Source organism: Nannobrachium achirus (assembly GCF_963921795.1).
Source record: "Nannobrachium achirus genome assembly, chromosome: 6".
In the NCBI taxonomy this organism is placed as follows: Eukaryota; Metazoa; Chordata; class Actinopteri; order Myctophiformes; family Myctophidae; genus Nannobrachium; species Nannobrachium achirus.
In genome coordinates this window covers 31,503,323-31,518,460 of record NC_137815.1, presented here as the reverse complement: position 1 = coordinate 31,518,460, position 15,138 = coordinate 31,503,323, and the positions used below count along the sequence as shown (strand labels likewise).

At 40.5% G+C, this 15,138-nt stretch overlaps 1 protein-coding gene across 1 annotated transcript; it reads left to right on the top strand.

Moving 5' to 3' along the window:
• Window positions 1-262: 262 nt before the first annotated feature.
• On the top strand, window positions 263-12,150 carry LOC308287011 (solute carrier family 2, facilitated glucose transporter member 11-like; the record flags this gene model as incomplete). The annotated part of the gene is made up of 12 exons (XM_080728132.1): window positions 263-286; window positions 754-852; window positions 1,370-1,530; window positions 3,408-3,532; window positions 3,873-4,002; window positions 4,486-4,634; window positions 5,902-6,089; window positions 7,394-7,504; window positions 8,596-8,697; window positions 9,882-9,957; window positions 10,810-10,937; window positions 11,935-12,150. 12 exons carry the CDS (start codon window positions 263-265, stop codon window positions 12,148-12,150), a joined length of 1,509 nt encoding a protein of 502 aa, XP_080584258.1.
• Between the last annotated feature and the right edge of the window lie 2,988 nt (window positions 12,151-15,138).

Below are 15,138 nucleotides of genomic sequence, written 5' to 3'. Positions count from 1 at the left end.
GTGTGTGTGTGTGTGTGTGTGTGTGTGTGTGTGTGTGTGTGCGTGCGTGCGTGCGTGCGTGCGTGCGTGTGTGTGTGTGTGTGCAAGCGCGCGCACCCGCGCGCGTTGGTGTCGAGGATCACTTATATCGGTGAAGTTATGCGCGTCATGGTGTCCAGACTCAGACCTGACCGGACGGAGTTTAAGCAACATAATCTGGATTCTGACGAGGAAATAATTCATAAGTGTGAATTAGCTGTCAGATTTACAATTTACTGTCATCATGCCAGATGCTGGGGCAGAAAAGGTAAATAGCTTAACTTTGTACACTGAGTATGACTAGGCTATACTTCAGACTCCGACAGACTCTTTGTTCTTTATCCTTCGATCTTTGAAGCCTGTGGTCAATATCCTGATATATTTTATTTAAATTTGTAAGCGGTTCAATTGTGTTGTGTTAGTGGAGAAAGACTCGTCATCGCATTTAACGCGATATGTGTCAATTATTGAATATGTTCCATGTTGTTCCATATCGAATTTCATACTAGGCCACTGGCCTGCCTATCAGGCAAACACAGATCTAAAGACAACACATAGCCTACTACAAAACTTGAACTGACAAAGTGCATTTATATCGTCTTGAGTAGGCTATAGGCTATCTATCATCGTCTGTTTTTACGCATGGAGACTACATGCTTCAGACGCGCCTCCATCAAGAGACTTAATTGGCTCATCTGAACCCATTTTATTTGGCGTCTCTCTCTATATTGACAGGGAAATGCTCGGACGTTGGCACTAATGGTCGCTTCATGTGCCATTGGTGGCACTCTTCAATATGGCTACAACCTGGCCATAATGAATGCCCCAACAGTAGTAAGTAAAGTTGGATTCCCGTGGCTGCACCTGCCCGCCCCCCCTCTCTCTCTCTCTCTCTCTCTCCCTCTCTCTCCTCTGTGTGTGTGTGTGTGTGTGTGTGTGTGTGTGTGTGTGTGTGTGTGTGTGTGTGTGTGTGTGTGAACACACTCACACACACATTTCCCTTAGAAGAGATTGAAAATAACACCAGCATCCCTATCCTGGGGGGAAGAGTCACCAAAAATAGCTGATCTACAAGCTCACAAGTTAACATGTCTCAATGTGCTGCGAGCTTTTAAATCGGCTGTTTTTTGTCAAGGAGATTTGGAGAACAACTTAGTATAGATTGTCTAAAGTGGTTAAACTGAAGTGATAGAGATACATTCCAAATATTATCAAAGTATTCTCAGGCACCCCTGGACTTGTGTGTTTGTGTTTGCTAAACAGTTCCTGTGCTGTTTAAATACCATTTAGTAAGTTCACCGAAGTAAACATTTGACAATGCTTAAACTACACTTTTTTTCCTTCCCTACAGTTTATTCAAAACTTTATAAATGAGACATTTATGGAACGCTACGACGTCCAGTTAGAAGACTACCAGGTGACTCTGATCTGGACAATTATTGTATCCATCTTTTCATTGGGGGGCCTTGCTGGTGCTCTTATCGCTGGACCGATGACCATATATTTTGGGAGGTAATGTAAGGGACTCTCTAACCAGCTGTCTATGAATGTGTGTATGTGTATGACTGGACGTCACAAAGGGTAAATGATCATCCCTGTCCATTGTGGATTATTCCAAAGTTTGATCATTTACTCTCATTGCGTGGTTCTTTCGTCATTGGACGTTATAATGTGTACTGTGGGGGAGCTGCTTTCCATTCCCTGGTGTGGCATTATGGTGCTTATTTATAGAGCAGTGGTTCTCAAACCTTTTAGGCACCCCTGTAAATAACCTTTTAATCCACGGCACCCCTGAATTACATTACATTTATGTACATAATTTATTTACATAAATTATATAACTTTATGTAAATATACACACCAACTCAAGTCTGTTTTACTAAGTATCAAGGGTTGAAATGAATTGATATTGATACATTCCAAATATTATCCAAGTATTCTGAGGCACCCCTGGATTTACATCACGGCACCCACTTTGAGAAACCCTGCTATAGAGAAACCATAATGTCTGTGTAGCCCCCATAGTTAGTACAGCCATGAACCAGCCGACAACAGCCCTGCCAATCGGGCTCAGCCCTATTGGCACAACAGTTTGTGCGTTGGTCTGGTGAGTGGGAACCCCGGGTTCATTCCCCGCTTCTGCGCATCACTACACCTGCATCACTCACCCACAATACAGGGGCTTTAGTCAGGTGCCTGGTCAAAGAGTATGTGAGAAAAGAAAGTAGGCAGGACTCAGTCATGCCCTTTCACTTTTTAATTGGCCTCACCGGGCCACACAACGGACACGTGTTGAATCAGTCAGTCTTCATCAGCTTTTCACGTGCACTGATGAAGACTGACTGAGTCAAAACGCATGAGGGCCCGGTGAGGCCAATTATTGGACTCATCGGGACAGACAGCGGATTAAACAGTGAAAGGACATTCACTGAGGGAGGACTTATTTATAACTTCTAATGCTTGATTTATAATCTGTCGTGTGACGCCTTGTGAAACTTGTAGATTTGCTATTTCCTGGCATGCCACACATACGACAAACTTACTCACATCATGATTGACAAACAACTTTGTCTACTAGTATACCAAAGAGCATCAGGATGTTCTTGATGTTTGTATCTAAACAGCTGATAGGAGCTGACAAACAGGTCCCTATCCTGTACCTTATGAGATTGAATCACGCTAGGACTAACTGTCCTGCCTTGTAATCGTGCAACACTCCACCACACTCTGTTGTGCATGTGCTCCAGAGATAGAGACACTGCTGAGACCTGACCTTGTCTTCACGCATTTGTACACTCTCATATCATATCGTATTAAAACCTTAACAGCAGGGAGGACAAGCAGGCGCTCAAGTCTGTAATAATATCTGGTGCACTGGGAACAATGGGAACGAAGATGTATCCAAACAAGAGAGACAGGAGGTCCCATGACACTCAAAAACTGTAACAGAAAGGAACACATACTTTATAAATCTATATTTGCCATGTTAAATTCATATTATATTAAACCTTGTTTATTATTGATCATTGATGAGACTTCAGTTCATTCCTGGCTCCAGGTGAATTTAGAATACACGTACATCAGAGGAAAAATACAGAAGAGAAATCCCTCTTTTGCCAAGGGATGCATTAGACACCTGGGTTAAAGGCAATCTGTCTCTCTGAGTTGATTGAGTGTTAAGAAATATGTTCGATATCGGTACACTAATGGGAAATGTAGAAACACAAATGATCAGTTTAGTTCTCTTTTCGTTCTCGGAGCGACCTCTCTCAGGCATCTGGCTGATGAAGGTTGTATGACCAAAACCGCTATCAATAAAATAAGCATGCAAGTAAAGATGTGTCAAAGTGTGACTACTACTCACAGTAACACTGTTCTTCTTTTGACAGGAAGAAATGTATGCTGTTGAACAATGTTTTCCTACTGAGCGGTTCACTGTTGGCTCTGACAAGTAGAGCTGCCAAGTCTTTTGAGATGATAATAATCTCACGTGTCCTGGTTGGAATAAACGCTGGTATGTTTAATTCCATTTCAGAGTGATATGGATATAATATTGTTCAATACTTTAATCGGTTGTTGGTTTGAACTGGCATAGTATATAATTGCTATAATATGGATTTAACACTATAAATCCATCCTATGGCATGCATAGGATGGATTTAATATATATTATAACATAACATAAAAACTGACACTATATGTATCCATTTGTACACTTTCAGAGTTAACTGAACTTGTGTAGAACCAGTGGCCAGTAACCTAACCAAAAAGGAACAAAAAGATAACTAGATGACAGGTCAGTTTGACATGAGCTTGTGTGATAAATTCACGGTGAAACCTGTCTTGTTGCACAGGCATCAGCATGAATGTGCAACCCATGTATTTTGGAGAGAGCGCACCGAAGCACTTACGAGGCGCTGTGTCCTTGTCTTCGGCAGTCTTCACAGCTTTTGGAGTGGTGTTAGGACAGGTGGTTGGACTCAGGTATAATCAGAAATTACATATCATGCTCAGGGAAGGGAGGCCGGGGAGAGAGGGCCGGGGCAGCCCAGTAGGGCACAATAGCAGTGGCAACAAAGAAAACCTGTTATTAGATCAGTCCAGCCTACTCTAGAACGATGTAAAGTGAGAAACGATGCAAGTTAGTAATTCATATCCGTTATGCAATAGGCTACCCATTGTAGCCTACCCGTTGTCAGATTACCCGTCTGTATGTCTGTGACCCTTTTATGCCCATATATGGAGATTTCTGTATCAGTCTGTCATTTTCCCTTTTATGCCCATAATGTATATGGAGATCCCTGATGTCATCAGTATATGTCTATCTTTTGGGCTTATCGATTGGGTTAGTGGTTTGGGACAAGCCTAACAATGTTGCATGTTTAAAGATAGATATTCAATATATACATTAAGTCCACTATTCTGTTATAAATATGAATGCTTTATTGATGTCAATTCATCTTGCAGAGAAATATTGGGCAGTGACTCCTGCTGGCAGTACCTTCTGGCCAGTAATGCGATTCCTGGTTTCATCCAGCTGCTCACACTGCCATGGTTTCCAGAAAGCCCCAGATACCTGCTCATTGACAGGGGTGACAAGGAAGCTTGTGTGGATGGTTAGTACTATGATGTTCAAATCCAATTTGATGGAAAAGTACACTTTGATTGATTGAATGATTGATTGATTGATTGATTGATTGATTGATTGAAGTATTTATTAAAAGTTTGCATAGGGAAATGTACAGTTTCATGACAGTACAGTTAAGTTCACTGGTACAAGGTCAACTAAAAGGAAACTCAGGTAAGCCTTGTGGCTTATTTCCATTGAGATCCTTTTCTTTAACTCATATAACATTGAGTGACATACAGATGGAACACAGTACTATGCTGTAGATGCAGGAGAACGAATTTGACCCTTTGTTTGAGCCAAATCTGGGTTGGACATGGTCTGTGGCGCTGCCCATGGTGTTATAATTGAGGACATCCTTAACGTTTTGAAAGTATTTTGTCAGGTATATGGGTATCTTGGTGGAGTGTATCTTGTACACCAGGCCCATTGCAAGATGCTGTACTCTGTCATCTACCCTGAGCCACCCCACGCTAGACTGGTGAATAGGGGTGAGGTGAATCCGAAGATGAAGGTTAAGCATGACCCTAATTATTTTGTTTTGGGCTGTTTGGAGCCTTGTTTGTAGGGCCTTTTGGCCTTGTTGTTTAACCACATTCAACCTGGCATGGGCAACAATTGTCAGAAATTGTCAAAAGTCTTACAAAAGAGCGAACATATCCGATCTAAAGTTCACAACACATTGTGATGCGACATGTATATATATATATATATATATATGGCTTAAATTGTAAAAAATCATTATTGGATCTTTGTAGTGCAATCTTTTTGTTCTGCAATAAAACATCCGTATTAGACTATTTAGGGCCAGGTAAAGAGAAAGGATTTACAGGTGTTTCAACCAGCTGTGATTAAATCAGTGGTTCTCAACCAGTGGTCCGGGGACCACCAGTGGTCCTTGAGGGGGTTCCAGGTGGTCCCCAGCTAAATGATGGAGAGTTGGTAACCAACAGGTCCATTTGGTTTCATTTTACACACTCAAGAGTTAAATTGTTGTTAAACACCTGCAATACTTAATTGACAAAAAGACAAAAAAAAAAGAAGAAATGTTATTTTGATTGACCTGTTATCAGTCCTATGGCACCACATCAATACAGCATAGAATTGTGGACAAAATCCTATCCAACAACGATAACTGCTAAGTTTTGGGTCTGAGAGGCTCGAATGCCGAATAAATAATGGACCTTAATTGAAAAGCACTACATTAAATTAAAAGAACGAATGGACTGATGTTTACCTGTTGGGGTTTTCTTCAGCTTTGAGACGGTTGCGTGGATGTGAGGTCCAGAGCAACGAGCTGGATGAGATTCTGCAGGAGCAGGATGAAGCCAGAGGCGTGAAGCCCAAGGGACCGTGGGACCTTCTCACTGACCGCAGTGTCCGCTGGCAGCTCATCTCCGTCATGGTCATCAGCAGTGCCATGCAGCTGTGTGGCAATGATTCGGTGAGATATAGACAGTGTTGATTTTGACAGCCATCTTTGATTTTGAAAATAGCCAATCTTCTACAAGCTCACAACGCGTCGCGCTGTGAGCTTTTCGGTCTGTGATACCCGCACGCACCCATGATGACTTGTCTTAGTTTTACTGGATCTCTACTCCACTAGTCCCTCCCTAACATTACAGTCTAGTTTTTATTTGTTGACAAAATTGTCGGTATATTTAGTCATAGGTTTAGTCATCATAGCTTAGTTTTTATGTAGGTTTATTCCGTTTTCGTCAGTGAAAAAAGGTAGTCGACCAAAAAGTTTTGTCATAGTTTTAGTCGAGGAAATCAACACAGGATATACACTTCTGAAAAGACGTGATACATCTGCACACGTCATCAAAACGATTTCACCTGTTTAATGTCCACACTCTCGTAGTAGTAGGAGCAGTGTTGTATTGGTCGTGTCATGCGGGTACACGTCATCCCGTATCTTTTTAAGCAGGAGCACACGCACGCATGTGCAAGTTTAAAACAACCCTTAAATTCACAACTCAACAACTTTTACAAAAGCTGTAGTGTAACACCAGCAGCATTAACTGGATGCATATAAATGGTCTGCTAACTCCAGTTAGTGTTAAGCGACGTGCATGTGATGTCATTAAAATAGTGACCCCTACACACTAAATCACCAATGCAACACTGAGTAGGAGTTTGTTATAGTGCTGGGATTAATCGTTGCTTTTCAGGTGTGCTCTTTATGTTACAAAAGGTTACTCTATACACGTAATACCCCAGAGAGGATCAGTGTCACTTATACCCAGCAGTGAGTTCACTATTCTATACTGAAGGCATCAGCGGATTAGATATTTGAGACGGTAATCAATAATTCATACTCTGTTTGGATGTTTTACACAGACGTTTTAAAAAATGCATGTGTGTGACGGCATTGGTCCCCAGTGTAATGCTGAATGAGTGACATCTAAATAACACGTTAGTAAGAGGCGTAAGCTTTTGTTTATTGCCGTTTCTGTCATGAATGTTCATAACTGTAGATCAAGAACTGTTTGTCCTGCTGCAGTTAAGCTGCCTCCCTCTCTCCCAAAAAATGCTGACTAAATAGTTACAGGTTTCGAGGATTTCAACCAGCACCGAGCGGCAGCTTTGTGTGGGAATGGGTATTATGTAAGTTATGTAGCAAATGAACCAGCTGCTGGGTAAATCAGCTTATCAACCATTTCAACTTAACACTTAACGGTAAATCATGAATGATTAAAAGATGCTCTGCTCTGATACTTTTCATGTGTGCTCTCTACCTTACAGATTTACTTCTATGCGTACTATGTGTTCAAAGAGGCTGGGATAGCCGACAGTCAGATCCAGTATATCACGATTGGCACCGGTACATGCGAGTTCACCGCCTGCATACTGTGTGTAAGTAAATCTTCAAAAGCAACACCAACTAATGTCTTACGTAACTACCTACACACACTACAGTACCTCAGAAGGGGAATAGAGAACGGGCCCCGACTGTACTTCAGTTAAATCCTTAATCCAGACTAGTGGAATGTCTGGGTTAGAAGAATTCTGTTTATATACGTTTCACGTTCCAAGGGCCACTAAAGCCTCTATGTGTTAAGCATGTTTTTGATAGACAAATTACATTACAAGAACACAATGTGAACTAAGTTGAACACTTCAACCCTATAGTAGGCCTATACTATAGGGTTACTATTCTTTCCTTTTTTCTGCTTTTGTAATTGATGTTATCCTATGCAAAGTAGTAAGTACTCTGTTCTATCCGTCTGTCTTTCAATGTTATATGAGATACATAAAGTGGTTCCTGTGTAAATAAGCTGTAAAGCTTACTAGGATCTCCTTTTAGTTGACCTTGTACCAGTGATTTGTCATGAAACTGTACTTTTTCCAATTGCAAACTAATAAATTCTTTAAAAAAAAACTCTTAAAGCAAATGTATTTGGCGAAAACAGCCTTTATTATTTTCTATTTCCACTGAACGTTTGACTCTTTTAGCTAAATCTTCACCTGTAGTGGTTTTCAACCAGTGGTCCAGGGACCAGCAGTGGTCCTTGAAGGGATTCCAGTTGGTTTCCCAGCTAAATGATGGAGTGATGGAGAGTTGTTAACCAAATGGACCCTTATAGATCTTTAACTCTTCATTCTACGCTCTCAAGAGTTAAATTATTGTTAAACATCTGCATTACTTAATAACAAGAGGCCTACACAATTAGAGAATATAGAAGAAGTGTTATTTTGATCAGCGTTTGCCTGTTATCTCTCCTATGGTAACAACAGCAATACAGCCGGAATTGTGGGGGGGAAATCTTATCCAACGATAATAAAATATTAGTTTTGGGTCTGAGAGGCTAAATCTCATCAAATGGTGGTCCAATGAATAATGCACCTTGATATGAAAAGGATTGAAAACCACTGTATTATAGGGAATAGGGAAGCAATAGGGTTTATGTGAAGTTAAAATCAGTGTGTACTTTCTAAATTTTCAGAACCTCCTGATAGAGCGAAAAGGACGGCGGTTCATGCTGATGGGCGGTTACATCTTCATGACGGGTTGGGCAGTCGTGTTCACGATTGCCCTGTCATTTGAGGTAATATTCATCACATTTTAAAATGGATGGACTGTAGAGAACTCCTCTAATCATTGTTTTAACAGACAACTGCATTTTCTTATTGAATTTGTTGACAGTTGACCATGCATCACAAAAACCCAATGTACGTAACTATTTAGGGGAGTTTACAGTTGTCATGAAATCATCATGTGAGACAAAATGGTAATTTGGACCTACCGGTATACAGTTGTTGGACATTTTGGAATATTTCTCATTATGTATAAAATATTGAAGAAAAATACGAGATATTATAAGAGAAATGTTGGAATTCATTGATGAATTTCCTGTCATTTCCAACATTTCAATGCAACTGTCTATCCACTAGGAGGCATTGTATATCCAGAATAGAAGCCATTGAACATTCTATTCAGAATTATATTGATCTGCCTGTAATTAATCTGCCTCTGGAATTAGTTTACTTTTAGCATGTAATTATCCTTAATAAATAATACATTTATTTTTATAATCAAGGTGACATAACATTATCCTGCCCACCAGAATACAATGTGACTGGTATTCTACATTAGGTTGGTGGAGTGTATGATTTAAGTGGTTTTCAACCAGTGGTCCTTGAGGGGGTTCCAGGCAGGTGGTCCCCACCAATGATGGAAGATTTGGTAACTAAATGGACCCATAAAGATCTTTAACTCTTGAGGTGCCCCCGAGGAGACCCCTTTTCCTGAACAAACACTCTAGAGCAATGATTATTGAAATATAGAGCTTTACAGCACCTTTAACTGAAATGTTTAACTGAAGTGTGAAATATTTAATTTGACTTATTTCTTTATCACTTAACATTTTAATGTCGTCATTTTAGGGGCAAGGCCAATTGGCCTTTGGTGTTGTCCCTTTTTTGAGGGCACAAAGGCCAAATGCCAGGGCAGGAAGGCCATTAAATAAAACACGATTTTAGTCAATTGAAAGAATGTTGAATTTAAGGGTTAGGGAAGATGAAATACATATTGACAAGAAAGAGAGGATAAAATGGTACAGTCAGATTGGGCATTAAGGCCACTGTGGCCAGAGGTCATGCCATTGGTTTGAGGGGCACAAGGCCAAAATGAGGGGCAACGGCGGCCATGGCCCTCATGTCCTCCCTGAAATTCCTGCCCTGCTTAACATACTAACCTGTGGCCTATTATTTTCCTCCCTTAAAAAAATAGCATTTGGTATCCTGGATGCCCTACTTGAGCATGACATGCATCTTTACCTACATCCTCAGCTTTGGAATGGGACCAGGTCAGTTGAAAGCCTGTTACGCTGTGGGGCCTTTTCCACCGGCAAAGAACCGGTTTGCGTTCTTTCTTCCGCCTATGGGATGGCAACTTTCTTGGAACCTTGGTTAGTTCTTGCGAGCTGGCCGACTTTTACGGTTCGGAACCAACTCGGTTCTCGGTGGAAAAGCTCACCTCTGGTTCATCCCATAGGCAGGAGAAAGAACCCAAACCAGTTCTTTGCCGGTGGAAAAGGCCCAGGATATTGGTGATAATTTTGTACTGCGTTTTTTCATTACCGGTACATACATACAGTACAGTAACAGACTCATAACATACTATGAAAACACCTTGTCACTTTCTTATTAGTCTCGCGTGGCCAGACTGTTGTCTTGTCTCCCACAATTTTCAAATGTTTCCGTCATACAGTCTGGAGCAACAGAAGCTCTGATCATTAGTAAAATATAAAGCAGATGTGAAGCCTCTTCACCACTTCTGTTTCGCCTTTACAGTCGCGCACGTTTCCTAATAGAATTCAAAATCATCTAAGCATAATAGCTTGCTGCTTAGTAGAAATGGACAAAAAAAAGTTCAATGTAAAGATATTTCAAAATATATTTTCGTGAGCGGAAATGCCAGCTTCCATTACAAGGTTTTCGGGAGGCGTAGTTCCAGACTCTATATAGCATTTGGAGATTGTGGAATAGTTGTCTGGCTATGCGAGACTACATTCATATTAAACCTTAAAAGTAAGACTTTTTATGCGATGCAATTATTTTAATGTTCTCACCCCGCACATTATTTGAATTGCTATCAATATTATGTCATTATATTTATATTGTTAAATAAGTAAAAGCCTATTTTGTGTTTCTCTCAGCCGGAGTGACTGGAATTCTGCCTACAGAGCTCTTTAACCAGGCTGCTCGGCCCGCTGCCTACATGATAGCAGGCTCCATGATGTGGATCAACCTCTTCATCGTTGGAATGCTCTTTCCATTCTTGGTGGTGAGTCTCATTCAAGATATCCACTCACCTACAACCCACTGGCGTAGGCAGGAATGAGAGTCACGGCAGGCGAAGTGCCAGCCCTAACGCTGCCTACGCGTCTGCTACAACCTACAGTATAGGTACCAGTCAGTGTTAAAGTCATCGACTAAGTGACGGAACATGTACGTCGACTACATTTTTTCACTGACTAACACGAAATAAAAACAATATAAAAACCAAGCTATAACTACTATAAAGTAAGACTAAATGTATTGACAATTTTGTCAACAAATAAAAACCAGACAAGTCATTTTATGTTTGGTTGCGCTCGGGTCTTGTGCTCTGAAAATAGCCGATTTACAAGCTCATAGCGCGTCACGCTTTGTCTAGTGCACTGTATGACTTCTGCAGCTTGGCCTTCATCCTTTCTGACTTGGTTGTTAACATCTCCCATTTCTTTTCTTTTCTCTCCTCTATTTTCTTCCATGCCTCCACTGATATCCAGGCCTCATTTCGTCTCCTTCTAGGACCTAACACTTTCTTTCCAGCTTCGCGCAGCACTTCATTGAAGTTGTAAAGGTCTAGTTCTTGCTGGTTTTGCAGAGCAGTAAACCTCTTCCTCACTTCTATAAGGTTTTCCTCATGGCTGGATCTTTTAACTTTGCTACATTTAGTGGTTGTTCCCTTTGATCTCTTTTCTTGGTCTTTCTATGTTTTCCGGTGATAAGCTTAGACTATTTATAGGGGCAAGTTACAAATTGCAGACACCTGTAGGTACTCTTTTAGAGCGGTTACAATGTTTTGTTGGTGGTAGGGCCTTGCACATTTTGGTGACATAGCAATTGCGACACATTGTGAGCTTGTAAATCAGCTGTTTTCAAAAGATATTTATACATTCATACCTTTACCTGTAACAGAGTATATCTACATTGGAGTATTGATACTTTTACATAAAGTAAAACATTGGAGTACTTTTTAACACCAAGGCTTTCTGAAATGCTTTGTCTCTTTGCAGAGTGAACTGGGTGAGTACTGCTTTGTGCCTTTCGCTGGCATCTGCCTGTTGTCCTCTCTCTATGTGGGCCTGTTCCTTCCTGAGACCAAGGGGAAGACTCTACCAGACATCACCAGTGAATTCCACCGCCTCAACTACAAGGGCCAAGAAAAACACCACTCAGCCACAACAACCGTGTATCAACTGGGAGAAGTGTACCATTCCACTTCCTTATAGACTGCTGCGTTCAAAGGGATAGTTCACCCCCAAAATGACTTTTGTTTTCCCCCTATCGATTACTCACCCCGTGCAGACTTGAATTCATGGATATTCCTTTTTTTTTTGTCGCATTCGTAAGCCAATAATTTGAGGAGACAGGCTCTTTGTGTCTCCATAGGGAACCACTGCTGGTCATCAAATGAATGTCTTAAAAAGAATCCATGAATTCAAGTCTCCAAAGTAATCGATAGGGGAAAAAAGAGTCATTTTGGGGGTGATCTTTCCCTTTAATGTATATATATTTTGTAATTATTTTTTACATACTGTAAATCACTACAACAAACACAAGTGTCACACACACGCACGCACGCACGCACGCACGCACGCACACACACACACACAAAACGTTACCGACTATGTTCTTAACTGCATTGCCCAGGTTCTTCATGTGTTTTGACCATTTGACCGAGTGTATGTATGTACGTCTGCCTTTCCATATGTACTGTATGAGTACGGCCTCAACACAAAAGCTGCAATACCTCTGGGTGACCTACCTTCAAGTGGCGCTGTTGAGCAGCCTAAATCACCGCTCACTCCCAATGGGTGGGATTATTTCCCCTACTTTTTGAGCGGTGCCTGACTGAGTGTATGTATGTCTGTAGGAGTATATCCATACTGCTGTTGAGTAGCCTGCATCACTCACTTCACATGGATGTGATTTTTCCCCCTTCTTCTACAATCTGCTTGAACTGCCATCAGCCACATGTTACATGAAGTTGACAAGACTTTCATTTAACATTCCTAGTTCTGTCACTGGAAGTGAGTTTAGTATTGTTGAAGGTTACAGTACACGGGGGTCAGACACAACAGAGGTTTGAGGTGGTGCAGCCTCTAGGGACAGGGCATTTTTTTTTAAAGAAGGGTACCGCTGGAGAAAAATAGGGGAGGGTCATGCCTTTCAAATTTTAGTCCAAAGGATGGTCAGCTATGTTTTTCTTTTCTTTCTTTTTTTAGTCCAAGGGGAGGGTCATACAATTTTGTATGCAGATAATGTCGACCTTCCCTAATAATTGCTTCTTTTTTATTATTATCATCAACAATGGCCATCATCTTGGCCTATTTGACAGTGGAGAAGCATAATTGCTTTGATGCATGTAACATTAACGAGCGTCAATGAGCATCAGCTGGACACACACAGACAGACAGACAGAATGACAGACACACACACATCTGTAGTGCTCTAAACTTATAGTGACACATAATTAATGATTCTTGTGATTTGGTAAGCTTACATTGATTTCATGTCAAACACCATACAGTAACAACACCCATACATTTCACCAAAAATAAAATAAAACATATTAAAGAATATACTTATTGTCACATTTTAATATCAAAATATATCGTAGCACAACATAGGGGTTATCCTTTTTTCCTTTATCTCATGGGGAGGGTCATGGCATTTTATATCAGGGCACATACATTTTCTCCAGGGGTACCCTAAAAAACGACCTGTCTCAAACTGTTTTGGCTCAGGTCATAGCTGTAAATAAAGTTTTCATTCACTGCACCCCTGAATTACATTGTTACTTTATTGCACCATTTGTCATATTAACGGTATGTAAATATAAATCTTTCCCCTAAAGATGCAGTATATGTCTGGAGAGAATATTTGTTTCCATTAGGACAGACTGGAAATAACTTTTATACTTGCATCCCTATATGCTGGAGGCAATGTTCACCAAAAACAGACGATCTACAACGCGTCACACCATAATGCATTGTGAGCTTGTAGATCTGCTATTTTAGGTGAAGAGAGTTGATGTTGGATATACTGTACTGTATGTTTGGTGTTCTAAATTAAGCTTCCTATAATGGTTTTAAGGGATGGAATGTATTATTGTAACTTGCACATGCCTTTATAGCGAGTATACTGTACACTAAATACAGTTAAACCTCCCATATTGTATTGTTTTGTATAGGAGTAGAATAATGTATAGGTCATATCTATAACACTGTGTTGTACCGTGATTGTGTACTTCACTCTACTTCCATTTAAACTGAATTAAAATCTTCAACTTTCTATTGTTTGTTTTCGTGATTGAGTGATGGACTTTTTATAATAAAACAAGAATGGTCTTACACAAACAGTACAAGGTTTCCTCCTGACAGCGAAGATTTTTATTTTTATTTTTAAAAGGGTTTCACAGACACCTACTCAGTGGTGTAAAGTAACTAAGTACATTTACTTAGTACTGTACTTGGGTACTATTTTGAGGTATTTCCAGTTTTCAATACTTTTACTAGCTCAAGATAGGTCTGCCTTTTGACCATACATTACAGTATGTTACAGTAGGCCTACTGTAAAGGCATTCAATGTCCCACCAACATGGTTCCCATGTCCTTGGAACACTGATATTAAGCTCCCCTGGGTATCCCCTGGGTATTCATGCAATACTGTTGTACTCTAGAGGCTAAGGAGTAACACAAAGTACCACAAAGACAGGTAACGAAAAAGGTTTACATTTATTACAGTTATTGCCAAGTTGATGTTACAGAAACTGGATGGATGGATGGATGGATGGATGGATGGATAGATGGATAGATAGATTCCTTTGGCCTTGTCTACTTTAAGTTACTAAGCACACAACACCATTCCTCCAATATCCACTCCACCCAAAATGAAGCCCCATAAAGGGGCCATAACGAATACAATGAGCAAAACAAAGCAATTAAAACATGTTTGGACCTGTTGGCTACAGTGCAGATAGAAAACACAACCCCCATTTTTCATTCATTGTAGATTGACATTTTGTGAAAAGATTTAGCAAGTTCTCCTGCCCTGCCCCCTCAACTGACCCTATGTACAAAATACTTTTAATAATACTATTTGTATTAACTACAAGGTGTTAATTACCACCTTGAGGCATGTAGCTCTGGCGAAGTGCATGCAGTGACCACATTTGAACTACAGTTTACAGTTACAGTTTAGGCATTTAGCAGACG